The sequence below is a fragment of the Oryzias latipes genome, chromosome 18 (genome assembly GCF_053564925.1).
Source record: "Oryzias latipes strain Hd-rR chromosome 18, Olatipes_Hd-rR_3.1".
In the NCBI taxonomy this organism is placed as follows: domain Eukaryota; kingdom Metazoa; phylum Chordata; class Actinopteri; order Beloniformes; family Adrianichthyidae; genus Oryzias; species Oryzias latipes.
Window position 1 is genome coordinate 12478892 of NC_136254.1, and position 13914 is coordinate 12492805.

Below are 13914 nucleotides of genomic sequence, written 5' to 3' on the forward strand. Positions count from 1 at the left end.
TCTTTTTATTGCTAAGGCCCACTTTTTCCTTAAGTCTGAGTCCATTGGAAACCTCCAAGAAAAGTTCAGTCACTGAGTCAGAGATGTATAAATCTATATTACTATAATAGCCTAGTATTATTATACTGTATACAGGTTTAACACAATGAAGTTTACATTTATGCCAACAGAAAATTATACGTCCGTCATGCAGCATGTTGATAATAGCCCTGCAGCATCATGCATGTCAACATGTGTACTATTAATAAATAGTACACATATCTGCAGCTTTAAAAGAAAAAAAACTATAGTACCTACCTGTGAAATGTTATGCGTTCCTCCTTCGTGGACTAATTTCTTCGACTTTGGCAGTTGAAACACGCACAATGAACTGGCATTTGGTCAAAAAATGTGTTCACATGCATGCACTGCAGCATTGACTTGACCTCACCAAGATGGCGGTGCTCTCCTCACATGAGGAATCACGTGATGTCTCCTCTAGCGATAGAACTCATTGATCGGAGCTATCCAGCTGTAGAGTTTTGAGCCAAATGCCAGCACAGACGAGGAATACGAGGATCTAGCCGCTCCGTTATGATGCATAAAGAGCTTCCAACCTGCCGCTAAAAAACTTTTTCCAAATGCATTTTTTTCTGTTTGCTCCCGATTCACCATGATTTGAATCAAAAAAATACTCAGAAATGTAATTTTGACTAAAATTGCAACAAGAACATGTTAAAAAAAACATTGCGGGGGGTGTCTTTAACAAACCAAGAACATGTGCAAAGACGAACATTTTAAGTTCAGCACTGAGAGAAAAAAGTCTCTGCTGTAGTGTGTGGTACAGAGGAAGCTGCAGTTACGTCCAGAGTCGGCCCTGGGTCCAACTGTATCATTTAAATGTTGACAGTGATGAACCTGTCCTGGACCCTCCATCACAGACCTGTGACCTATATGACCTTCTGCTAGTTGTTGGTGGTGGCTATGACAACACTGATACTTTTGTTTAAAAAAAAAAATCTTCATTTGGTTTGGAAGAATTTATTTTTGCAGATGCAGAGGGATGGGTAACCAACTGCAGCATTCTCTTTTCACAGAATTTATGTCCACTTGCAAATTTTGGCTGCACGGTGGCACAGTGGTTAGCACTCTTGCTTCAGAAGGCCACTGGTTCAAGTCCTGGCTGGGGGACTTGAAACAGAACATCAATGGGGACCTTTCTGTGTGGATTTTCATGCGTGGGTTCTCTCTGGGGTCTCCTGCTTCCTCCCACTGTCCAAAAACATGCTTCAAACGTTAATTGGCAACTCTAAATTATCCATGGGTGAATATACAGTATGTGTGATATGTGGCCCTGCAACAGACTGGTGACCTGTCCAGGGCGTCTCCTGGCTTCGCCCACAAGTGGCCGGGATAGGTTCCCGCAGCCCCGTGACCCCGAAAGGGACAAAACAGAAGAAGATGAACGAATGCTAATTTTCTATAGGATAAAAATCCATATTTTGACCCGAACCAAAGTGCATAGATCCGGTCTTCTCCCCTCCTTTTGTTTATTCTTCATACACTCAAAGCTTCAGACTATGAAAGAAAGACATCGTTTGGTCAGAGATCTGACCTGACGTCACAACAAAATAACATTAACAAACATTACAGACAGGATTCTGTTCTCATCGCAGCGGACCTCAACAGCCAAACAAACCAAAGCACTGAAGCTTCACTGGGTGCGTTTGTCGGGTTAGACATGGTGGAAACCACATCCCTGTTCTCAGCGTCGGCTGTGATTTATGACAGAGGAGCCACAAACTTCGGCTGCATCGTTTATCAGTGTTTTTTTTCCAAATGAATGCCAAATGTCGGCGTCACCAGTCAAACCTGGCATGTGCTGAACAGGTGTGCATGTGCGTGTGCACATCAGAGTCCCTGTGATCTTTATGAACACGGCAGCGGTCGCCGTGGCGATTTAGGCTCCACACAGCCGAAACAAATGAAAGTCATTACATCGTTTATGAGCCCAGAAGAGGAGAAGCGATTGAAATTCTACCTCATAAAGGGGGTATGGGGGGGGGGGTCACCCGGTACTGGCCAGAGGCTGTAAACATGAGACTTGTGGATGTTTGTGGTCTCTATACAGCATGAAAAAACTCAATGGACCAAAGAGACTGCTGAACATTACTTCTACCAAAGCAAATTTTTTCTATGAGACAATCAGACCGGCTGAAAATGCCAGGCAGCCTGACTAAGATTGAAATGCACCTTAACATAGGCGTGGGGCCTCTTCAGTGCAAGTGAAAGATCTCACTATCCTCACCTATAAAGCTGGTCTGACTGTTGCTGAGAAGCAGATATTATTAGACTGGCAACGCTACGTCTGTATTTGCTAGCAAAGCGAACATGCCTCCGCTAATCTGACAATTTAGTCAATTAGCTAACAAACTTATAATTCAACACAGCTGTTGTCTTTACTTTCGAGAATGCCCATGGTGCAGAGGTAGAGCAGTCAACCTCTTCTTAATTTGGAAGATTGCAGGTTTAGTTCCTTTCAAAGTGTCCTTGGGCAGGGCCCTGAACCCCGCTTTGCTCATGGGGGTTATAGCTTGGCGCCAGTGTTTGCACAGTTGGAAGAGGCTTGGTGCGAAATGTCAAAGTGTGCAAATCTTTCTCCAGGCTTTTTCTTTTACAGCTCTATTCCAATAATTGAAAGACTTGGTGTCATTGAATTTTGGCCGGGCACAAAGCACAATTAATCATTTTTCCACCATTATCAATTTTCAAACCATTGGCACTTCCTTGAATTAAAACAGACGCTACCCACACGTCACTACCAAATCCGAGTCCGTGATTGGTCAACTGTTTTAAATTTTAACAGACATTAAATGGCCACATGTTTTGTATTTAGAACCTGAAAACAGACTCAAAAACTTCCTTAGCTTCTTGTGAACATGAGAGTTTTGAACACTGAAGCCCAGAACATGTATTCATGCACGTTTACATAGACTTTTCATTGGAAGTAGGCCCTTGAAATTGGTTGCCAAGGGCGGTGTGAATGTAGCTTTAGGTTTTGTGTGGCCAATGCAAGTCCTCAAGGACTGGGGTCCCTACATGAATTCAAGATTGGTTCCCACTAACGCTGATTACTGGTGTTCCCAACGGGGAAATTAAAGACAGCCCCCACACGGACTTCTCTGGAGGAATTAAAGAGTAAAAATCTACGTTTTATGCTCCTACACAAAACAAACATCACCACATTATTTACAGACACCATCCCCAAATACAATAGTGTTTTTGAAAATAGCTAACGTTGGGAAAAAGTTGCCCATTAATCTATGGATCTTCCACAAAGCCAACTGGATTGACTTCACTAAACAATCCATCTGATCAGTCTGCTGGACCCATCACCTTATTACTTTAACAAAGACTCTGATCGGAATTTTGGTGTCAACCCAGCATTGTTTGTTTCTTTGTTGCGATCTCATCATGCCAATAATCCTGGGGATCAACACTGTACGTAATTCCTGATTTTACTCCCCAAGAATGAACATCATCGTTGAAGCTCCTAAAGGACTTGAATCATTACAGACCTTCTCTGGAACAGGACTTTTCAGAACCCGACCCGATGTCTGCTTGAGAGAGCATGGTGCTTCTGGACCAGCTGTTGTGGTGGGGGCTCTACTTGTTGTTAATCCCTGCTCTACATGTGCACCACACATCCACAGGATCTTAATTATGCTTCTGTTTCAGAACTGAGCAGAAAAAAGCAAGCTGGGGATGGATGTTGCAGCCAAGATCCACACCGGGGCTGATAACACCAAAGGAGGGATGATCTGCTGTTTATGATGAGACCTCCTAAGTCAGCTTCAGTGCAACTGAAGAGGGGTTCTGGATCATATAGGCTGTCAGAACCCAAAACACATCCAGCTGCAGCATCTCCACTCAGACCGGGGGGGCGTGGTCACGTCAGAATTCCAGATCCAGTGAAATCCGCTTCACGGTTTGCAGACTCACAGCGGTTTTAGTTGAAGTGAGAGCTCCGCGTTTCTTCAGTCACCTCAAAAGTCGTTTGCGTTTGTTTGTGCGCGCAAGCGCTCCGGACTCTGACTGCGCCGACAGGTGAGTCTTCCTGCGCGTGAGTGAGCCGCTTAATTTCAAGACGAGTTTAGGAAAAGCCGGCTTGTAACGTTTAAAGACTTAAATGTGTGCATGTGCGCGCGGGAATCCAAGAGTTTTCTAAAGTGAACTTTCATCAGCTGTCAGGAGGTTCTGCTGTGACCTTCTGAGGGATTTAAACTAGAGAACTGTGGGACAAATAGAAGAATCTGGTCCAAGACTTCTGTGGAGACTGGCTGTTCAAGCTTTCGAACCTTTAGGGATTTTTTTTTACAATGGTTTAAAAAAAAACTCCTGGAGGGCAGTGAAGCCCCCGTGCGGACATTACTAAATATTTCCAGAGTAATGAGGTGGGGGGAACACGGACATCAGGTTATCTGAAAACAGGAAAAAACATCACTGCGTAACTAACTCTACTGACCCTCACGGTCGGTGAGCGGGGAGGACTGTACATTGTTTCGTCACACTTCTATGTAAAGAGTCATTTTGAACACAGTTACATTTCTGATTTCAGTCTGATATTTGATTTCCGTTTCGCCTTTGAACAAAATCGGTGAACAGATCCCTCATAACTACATTGCAGGCGCGCAGTGCGGCGTGCGTTTCCAGTTCTGAGTGAGTGAGGGGGAAAGCTGATGGAGCTGAACGTTTTTGTCATCAAACATTAAGACTGCACCCTCTCCCTCAGCAACGCAAGACCGAACCAACAAAAGTCCTTAACTGCGTGTTTGTTTTCAGCATTATGTAAAGGGAAAAGCGGAGCCACCAGAATGCGCCATTACGCATGGCAACTGAGCTGCTCCCGGATAATTCTGTGGATTCGTGAATGATTAATAAAATATTTTAGTCTTCAATAAAACAGATATTAGATTTCCTTTCACCGTTGCTCTATTGAGCAGCTTTTTAATCAGGTGGAAAATAGTTTTTACCAAGTATATTCTACTGTGCGTAAAAGAGTGTTAATTTATGTAAGACGAGTTGCCTGTCTTTATCAAGAGCACAGTTTTCGAATGTAAGAACACACTTCAATATGGATTCATTTTAACAAGGATTGGATTCATCCTGTATAATAATTTGTTGTTGGCGATACCATTCATAACCGGATCGTTCAAACTGAACGATCTGATTTCACTGACCTAAATCAACCTTTATCCAAAACCTCAACCAGTGTGACTCAGAGGTTACCTGGGTACTGAACAGTGCAGGTGAAGTTTTCTATAGATTCCTTGGATTTCTTGCAAGATAATCAAGTCTGGAAAAGCGCAGATAAATCCATCCATCATTTTATTATTATTATTATTTCAGTGTAAAATAAATGTGTACAAACAGGTAAACAAGAATTAATGTCAAAGCCATTCACATTTTAGTTTCCGTTCAGCCCACTGTTGTTTTTCCACATGAAAATAATACAAACAGAACATTATCAGAACATTCTACCACACTGTGTGGTCACATGTCTTTGCAAAATTCAAAGTATTTCCACACATTGGACTGGAATGATGGACTGATCCTTTTTTGCTGCATCACATGTGTGTTGATCGCTGTGATGGACTTGGTCATTTTTATGTTGTTGTAAAACAAACCTACTGTACCTCAATCCAAATAAAATTTTCTAAGATCAATATAATCGCTTTATTATCAAGCATGCATTGCACCGAATAGAATGCATTGCAGGCTAGTGTTTGTTAGTCCAAAGTAATCGTTAACATTAAGATATCTCAGAGTTGTAATGTGTTACATGACTTCTGTATTACCCTTAAGTTACTTACATTCTTCTTTTATCGGTAGAATATAAACTAAAAAATATTCTGGCTGATGTTTTTGTGGCAGGAAAGAAAATAGACATTGTTGAAAAGTTTGAATACCTTGGGATTTTAATTGATACAACATTCAATTTTAAATCACAAATTCAAAAAGTTTGTAACCGTGTGAGGTATAACCTGTCCAATTTTAGATTTATTAGGGCAAATTTGTCACTGCAAGCTGCCACAATGTTCATGCATGCAATGATTTTATCCCACATGACATACTGTCTCACTACATGGTCACAGGCAAACAAATCAGCATTAAAACCTCTGGAGTCACTTTACAAACAAACAATTAAAGTACTGGATAGAAAACCAATAAGACATCATCACTGTGACATTTTACAAAAACACAAACTGTTAAGCTGGGAGAATTTCATTAAGTATACAAAACTATGCCTATTCTATAAAATCATTTACGGTCTATCATCCCCTCCACTCAGTCAGTTTGTTAAAATAAGATCATCCCAAAGAGTGACTCGAGGGTCGGGTCAACAAGACTGTATAGTTCCTCTGAGGAGAAGTGCCTTCAGCCAAAGCGCCTTCTCTGTAACAGCAGCACAAGAATGGAACTCCGTCCCTCACATCATAAGACACATCACCACATACACTCTGTTTAAAAAGAACCTAAAACACTGGCTCATATCACAGCAAACATGTTCACATTGAACTGGATTAACACCTGCCCTTCCTCCTCCCCTCTTTCACCTTTGTGTTTTTTATACTTGTTTTCTATGTTTTTCTCTATGTGCATGTTTTTATTAGTATATGTATTTTAGATGATAATTTAATTGTAAATGTATATTTTTAATTAATGTATTGATGTTTTTAGGTTTTTAGGTTGAAAATTTTTAACACCTGTCCGGGGACTACGGATGAAAAATAGCCTTTGGGCTAATTCTGGCGCATTGCAGTGATGCTTTTAATGTGCACTGTCCCTGTTAAATAAACAAAGTAATAAAAGAGACAAATAAACTAAAGTTGTATACATTCCGTTAAAGGTTTAATAATGACTATTATTGTTGTTTATGAATCAAAGCAGATTAAAGATCAGTCTGTTGAAAATAGGACCAAACAAATGTATTAGGAACCTAAATATGAAACATTTTTCCCAGAGTATTTTGGAATTCTACGGGAATGCTCTCTGTCTTCAATCCTTCATAGTTTTTATGGAGAGATTGTTTAGGCCAGGCATCTCCAGCTCTATTCCTCTTGATAGAGATATATATATATATATATATATATATATATATATATATATATATATATATATATATATATATATATATATATATATATATATATATATATATATAATTACCATCCTAATGCATGCAATATTCCTGTTTTGTGTGAAACAAAAGCTTTCAAAAACAGACAGTGAAGAAAAACATTAATTTCTTAACATGTTGAGCAGGAACTTTTTGAATAGGAGTGTTTGGGAGCAAACCCAACAATATCTGAACATGAATAGATTTTGACAGAGTGTGATATGACCTACTGCCTTAAGTATTTAGGTCGGCTGCACCCTTAGCCACACGGTTGCTTCCTGAAGAGCCAAGGCAGGAAAAAAATGAAACCATCCAAGAATACACCCTAAGATGGGAAGGTGTGATTGCCAGTTAACAGTATGTGGTTAATAAAAAAACAAACTTTTATAAACTAAAAATGTCCTGATTGTGTGTAATTAAGCTAAGCTCTCTGTGATTTTTACAGCATTACAGTGCCATGGTTTGATTCATTAAAACCTTTTATTGGTTTCCCATCCTGTGATGTCAGCAAGATCTAAGACAGTTACTTAACCAATATTTTTGCCTGCTCCTGCCCCAGTTTGATGGCATTTTTCTGCTTGCAGGTTCTGGTTTTACTGGTGATGACATTCCTCCTGGTCACTGGAAAGGTCCCCATTGAAATGAAAGACCTCCGCTCCTGCCCTTTGACCTCCTTCCTGCACTATCCTTCCTCCAAAGCCTCCACCGTGCCCCTCTCCCCATCAGCTGGCCCCACCTCAACACCTGGGGCATCCCTGTTGTCTGCACCATTCTCCAAACTGCAGCCCATCTCCTTGCAGACAGGTCCACATCTCATCGCCACCATGCAGCTGCAGAAGCTCAACTCCCACTACCAGAACCTGCCCGGGCTTCCTGGAGCTCAGAAGGCCTTTGAGGGCCCACAGTCTGGCACAGGGAACCAGCTCCTGGGACTGTCTGCAGGCATTGGGGGCCAAGACTCTGGAGCAGGAAGCATGATTGACTTTGACTTGGTGGACGAGGAGGTCCTCATGTCCCTGGTGGTGGAACTGGGTCTGGACCGAGCCAACGAGCTCCCTGAACTCTGGCTGGGACAGAACGAGTTTGATTTCATGTGCGATGTGCCGGCTGGATGCTGACCTGCAAAAGAGAAAACACGGATGAAGGGACTGAAAAAAGACATGGGGAACCCCCCACCCTGAGTTTGCTGAGTCATCACTTCCAAAAAACCCTGGAAAGATGTTAAAAATAGCTCATGGAGACACAGGGATACCGCTTGTAACCCTTGTGCTATCCTAGGCACTTGGGAACAATGGGAGTTGGGTCATCTAGACCCACTAGACAGTGTGTTGAACCTTTTTTCTTCAATGATTTGTGATCCTCACTGGTGTCCATGGATTACATGAAATCTTTCCACCTTTATCCACCTTTGTCATGGTAGGGAGAACACGTCAATGTAAGGGTGGGGTCATCTAAGATAGCACAAGGGTTAAAGCACCAAAAACCCTGTTGAATTCTGTTCTCTGTTGGAACATGAAAATAGAAGTGATGATTTACAGTAAAGCGTCTTCAGAAAACTGTATCCACATTGGACACAGACATCATTCTGGATCATCGACAGAAAACTGACTCTTCCGCTGGTGGTCCAGATAGAAGATCAATGCAAGAATCCCAAACGTAAAGTTAATTTGGTCTACAATAATGATGATCCTCAAACTTCTGCAGGAGGAAGATATTTTCTTTCATCTAGCAGAGATAAAGATGACTGTTTCTGTCATTTGGAGGAAAAGATGAGAAGAGTTGTGTCTTCTAGCATTTAAAGATGTGGTATAGACAGAGAAGAGAAGGGGTTAGAAACAGAACCCTGTGGAACACCAGCTGAGAGAGGTAAGGGTCAGACCCACACCAATGAGGGCAGAGCATGATAGAGAGGAGGTAGGTAGAGAGGAGAACGTTGTGATGTTTGAAGGTTCAACCTTTTGAAGTGAAAACTGGGAGCTGATGCTTTCCACTTTGAAGAAGCTGCAGAAGCATCAGCAGGCAGAAACATGGTTGTATGTGTGTAAAATGGTTCTAGCTTTGTTTGGAAGTTTCCTTTGGTTGGATCAGATCAAGAACCAGGATCAGGAGGGGTGAAGGTCAGGGGGGAGACACCACCCAGACTGGTGACTGGTGGAGAGGTCCTGAGGGGGGGGGACACAGGCTGGTCGAGTCTCCTGGCCTCAGGGTCTCAGTTCAAGTGGAACCAAGCTCCACTTCACTTGACAAATATTAGCCAAACTCTGAACTGGCATATTTGCTGAGGAGTCACAGAGTGCCCCCCCCCCTCAACTCGCTGAACCATCCATAGATCAGTGAGAGGGAATGGCTTGAGACAAAACAGATGACAGCACACACTGCCAGTTTGTTTCATCAGTGAAGACTTTTGATTTGTCCGTCATTGATGGACACCCCCCCTCACACACACACACACACACACAAATACAGATGGTTTTACGACAAGAAGGCCAGAGGTGCTATGGAACAAGCACCTGTCAACTACCTGCATACTCAGGTGAAGCTCCCTTAAGGATGAAGGCTGTCTGCAGACCTGCTTCTGGGTCAGACACCGACAGCTCAGTTTCAGCTCAGTGCATGCTGTCGTGCACACTCATGCATGTTGGTGCATGAACTTGTTCTCTCATGTTAAGCCGGAGAGCCAGAACTCCATGAATACCCAGTGAAGGACAGATCCTCCTTCTGAAGGAAAGATAAAGATGCTTCCTCTGTCTGTGTAAATGTGATTTTTTGTGATAAAAATCTCACTGTGTAAACCAGTGGTTGGCCCACTGCCCAGAGTAGCCTCACCATTCATCTCAGCGGCTGTCTTACAGACGAGTGCATGAAGCAGCTTCAGGGTGTCCCATCGGATTCCTGGAAAAATGCCCCCCCTGCCAAGATGAACAAATTTGCACTGTCCTGAAGATGCTGTAACTGAACTTCTCACTTTTTTCCCACACATAATGTTCAATTCTTTGGAACTTATTTGGAAATAACCTCTTAGTAGAAGAAAGTCTTCTCTTTCTTCTCTTCAGAAGTAATAAAGGGAAAGCTGTAACCGCCTGGTTTGTCCTGCTGCTCATGTTTGCTTCAGTGTTCAATGTCAGCAGTTCAAATGCTGAGTCAGCTTTTGTAATTATGCTGCTCTCTGCTGGATGAAACGGGTAAGTACATTGCCAGAATGTGTTTTGTTGTGTTGGTTTGAGACATGATATAGCCGGGGTGTCAAACTCATTTTGGTTCGGGGGCCACATTCAACCCATCTGATCTCAAGTGGTCCGGACTATTAACATAAAAGCAAAATAACAGCTTTGTTTTTGTTTTGTTTTTCTCAGTTGGAAAAAATGCCCTAATCAAGATAGTAACCTAATCACTTATTACACAATTATTCACAGAAGCCAATGGATTTAAAATAAAATGCATTTCACTTTAAAAAAATTGTTGTCTTCAATTTTATACAGATTGAATATTTTACATCTGACACTGAAGCTATCCCGATAAAAACTAAAGAGGGGCTACGAAGAAAAAATGAAACATCCTGCCTAAAATGTAAATGTCCAAAACATTAAAAATTACACTAAATTAAACTTGCAAACATTTGTGAACTTAAAAATTTGGAGATAACCTCCCTTTCTCTCCTGAAACTTCACCCGTCCATCAATATCAGGATTCAGATCCTGTGCAGAAACATATTTACTGTCATTCAAGTGTGCAAAACACAAAAAAATGTCCAAGAATCTTTTCCTGGGTGGTTGCCTGAATTTTGTAGCATCACCTGCCTTCTTTCTGACCTTTAATGGGCGCCATCAGTGACCAGACTGACATCACGTGACCAGTTCACTCTAACATAGTCTGGCGCTGTAAATAGAGAGCTGACTCTGTCATCAGCTGTTGTTGTGTCCATCATCTCAAGAAACTCTGCTGTGATGGTCTGTACTGTATAACACTTCTTATAAATATGCAAAGTTGTATTTATCTGTAATGTTGGTACTTTCATCAACAGCGACCAAAAATGCAATAAATGACTGGATTCCTTCATTTGGCGTCCAAGTCTCCTCAGAAATGTTGGATCTGCAGTTGTAATCCTTGACAGACTTATGTTGGCAAAGGTAGACTGCTTTTTAGGCACAAGACTTCTGCAGCCTTTAGCATTTTTACATAAGTTCACCATCCGTAAATGGTTTGGATGTTTGCTCCAACTTGTCTGCAATAAGACAGCTGTCACTGCTCCATCAGTGACGTCACAGCTGCAGTAAATACAGACGGTTGTTTTTTCAGTCCAGCTAATAGTTGCTAAATCTTCTCTTTTCTAAACTCCAAATGGTGAAGCTTTTCTATATAGTGAGTCTCATAGTGATGCTGAATGTTGTATTCTTTGAGCACTGCAACCTGCTGATGACACATCAAGCATGCGAGTTTTGCATTCAGCTCCATGAACAAATAAAACTCTGTCCATTTTCCTGGAAAGCTCAACACTCCACCTCAACCTTTTTTTTTCTGTGTTACTCCTAAACCCTACATTTTTCAAAATTCATAGACTTTCATCACTAACAAGCTCTTTTTATGGTTATGTTGCAGGTTGGACTTGGAAACGTGTGTGAAGTAGCACATGCGCAAATATGAAGAAGGGCGGTCTCAAAGTGATGATGATGATGGTCTTCATTTTCTGAATATAAATCCGTTTTCTCTTTTACTACAAGAACGAAATGCCATCTAACAGCTCAGCCTTGCATCAGCAATAAAGGTTTAGTGAAAAACAGTTAGGTAAAAAAAAACATTTATAAAAACAAGTAGAGGATGAAAATAACAAAAAATTAGAAATAAGAAAAAAGCAGGTACAAAGGGTGCAAGATGGAGGGAGCACCATTGTCTCATGTTTGATAGCAAGAAATTGTTTTTAGGACTTGATCAGTCTGTCTCAGTTGGTGTCCAGGGTGGATGCAGCTGTTGGAGATGAAGATGGCTTTCATGTTTTACCCCACTCGCATTCTGTAGTTGATATCTGGAGGAGGAAACATGTAAATGTTGGACAGACTTTATGGATCAAACCTGATGGTAGCACACGTTCCAGAAATGATCTTTAATCTGGTTAAATTTTGATCATGTGTTTCTCTTGCTGATCGTTGTCTTCTTCATATTTTACCCCTATGAGGCTGAGATGAAATGTTTGGGTACTGTCCTTTTGTAGCGGCTGCGGGCTTATGAGCCGCTAGAGAGGCTGCGACAGGTCCTGTTTGCGACGCGCTCCACAAAAACTATGACCATGAAATCCACTTTTCTTGTGTGTCGTGATTTATTCCACTTCATTATTGCATCAGATGACACATGTGGTACGATCCTTTTGAAGTATTGTACATAATCAAGTGTAAAAGCGATCAACAAAAAATACTGGGCCCTGTGCACCCTCTCTGTGTCAAACCAACAAACCAAACTAACACAGGTGACAGGTGCGCCTAAATGAGATCTTAACTAGTCACGTGACCAAAAAAGGGAATTATATACAAACATGATAATGGCGCCTACACACCAGCCCCTAATTATTTGGCAAATAGACAAATAATTACACACACAAAAGAAACCTTAAATCAGCATAAACAATACAAATTCATTCAGTTCTTTTTTTTCACATTTTTTTTTTGTTTGTTAGTCAATTGGCCTCCAAGAGCCGTATCTGTCTTTCAAAAGATCACAAGTCCTTAAATCCATGAAATCTTCACTTCTTCATGAAGCTATTCCTTTTTGTTTTCAGCCTCCAGCAGTAAAACCATCTTTGTAATTGGTCGTTCCAAGCAGCTGGTCTTTGTCTTGACTCGAACTTGACGTACTAATCCTCTTCTGTCTGGGAAAGTCTGTAGTACTTTTCCCAGAACCCATTAATTTCTGGGTGCTAAGAGATCTGCCTTGAAAAGTTGCAGCACAGTCAAAAACAACCTTCAACTTTTTCTTAACTGGGTGGTAAACCCCATGATGTGGGATATACCACATTTTCCCATCAGAACGCTTCAGCTCTGGTACCTGTTCAGCGTAACCTTTGGTGGTATAGAAAACACAGTCTCTTTGGAGTCTTTTCTTTAAATGAACTACACGCTGCAGAGCTAAATCTTTGTTGTTAGGCATGCAGACGTTTTTGTTTCGCAGTGGTAAACCAATCTGATAGTGTCCATTTATGATGTTTACTGAATTTGAAACTGTCTCCATAAATTGTTGGTCTTCTTGTGACAATCCAGACTGTTCATCCATACTGCATTCAGGAAAATCAATTTGGAATTGCTTTTGCCAAAGTTCATCCATCTGTACAACAGACACTCTGTTTACTGACAGTTCTGGTTGTCGTTGATCCATTGTATTTCCACAGTTACTTCCCAGCGGTCCATTTATTGTCCAACCGAGCATTGTTCTTATAGCAAAAGGTCCATCATGTTCACTTTGGATCACTTGCAGTGGTTCCAAAGCTTTGGGAACATTGACGCCTATTAGAAGTTCAATCTCTTCATTTATTTGTGGTAAGTAAATGTCCTTTAGATAAGGCCAATTTTGCACATCCTTTTGCAGCGGTATATTACATTTCTGCACTGCAATGCTTGGTTGTGTGTATGTTTTAGGAATAGCAACAAAATCATTTCCTTGAATGGCTGCTACCTCTAGTCCATTGACAACATGACGGTCCACAATTTTCTCTTGACCCATTGTCCTGAGAAGAATGTGTGTTTTCCGTCCTTCCACATTGAGTCTGTGCA

At 41.4% G+C, this 13914-nt stretch overlaps 2 protein-coding genes across 2 annotated transcripts in view; both read left to right on the forward strand.

The window, feature by feature from the left end:
* rps4x (ribosomal protein S4 X-linked) overlaps positions 1 to 13914 on the forward strand; it is a 152603-nt gene that overhangs the window by 131254 nt on the left and 7435 nt on the right. The gene's annotated exons all lie outside the window — the stretch shown is intronic.
* On the forward strand, positions 3959 to 10240 carry cited1 (Cbp/p300-interacting transactivator, with Glu/Asp-rich carboxy-terminal domain, 1). The gene is made up of 2 exons (XM_004079957.5): positions 3959 to 4086; positions 7744 to 10240. Exon 2 carries the CDS (start codon positions 7762 to 7764, stop codon positions 8275 to 8277), a length of 516 nt encoding a protein of 171 aa, XP_004080005.1. The 5' UTR covers positions 3959 to 4086; positions 7744 to 7761; the 3' UTR covers positions 8278 to 10240.

Coding starts and splice junctions, on each gene's coding strand:
- cited1 (XM_004079957.5), top strand. CDS start 7,762: ATGACATTCCTCCTGGTCACTGGAAAGGTCCCCATTGAAATGAAAGAC.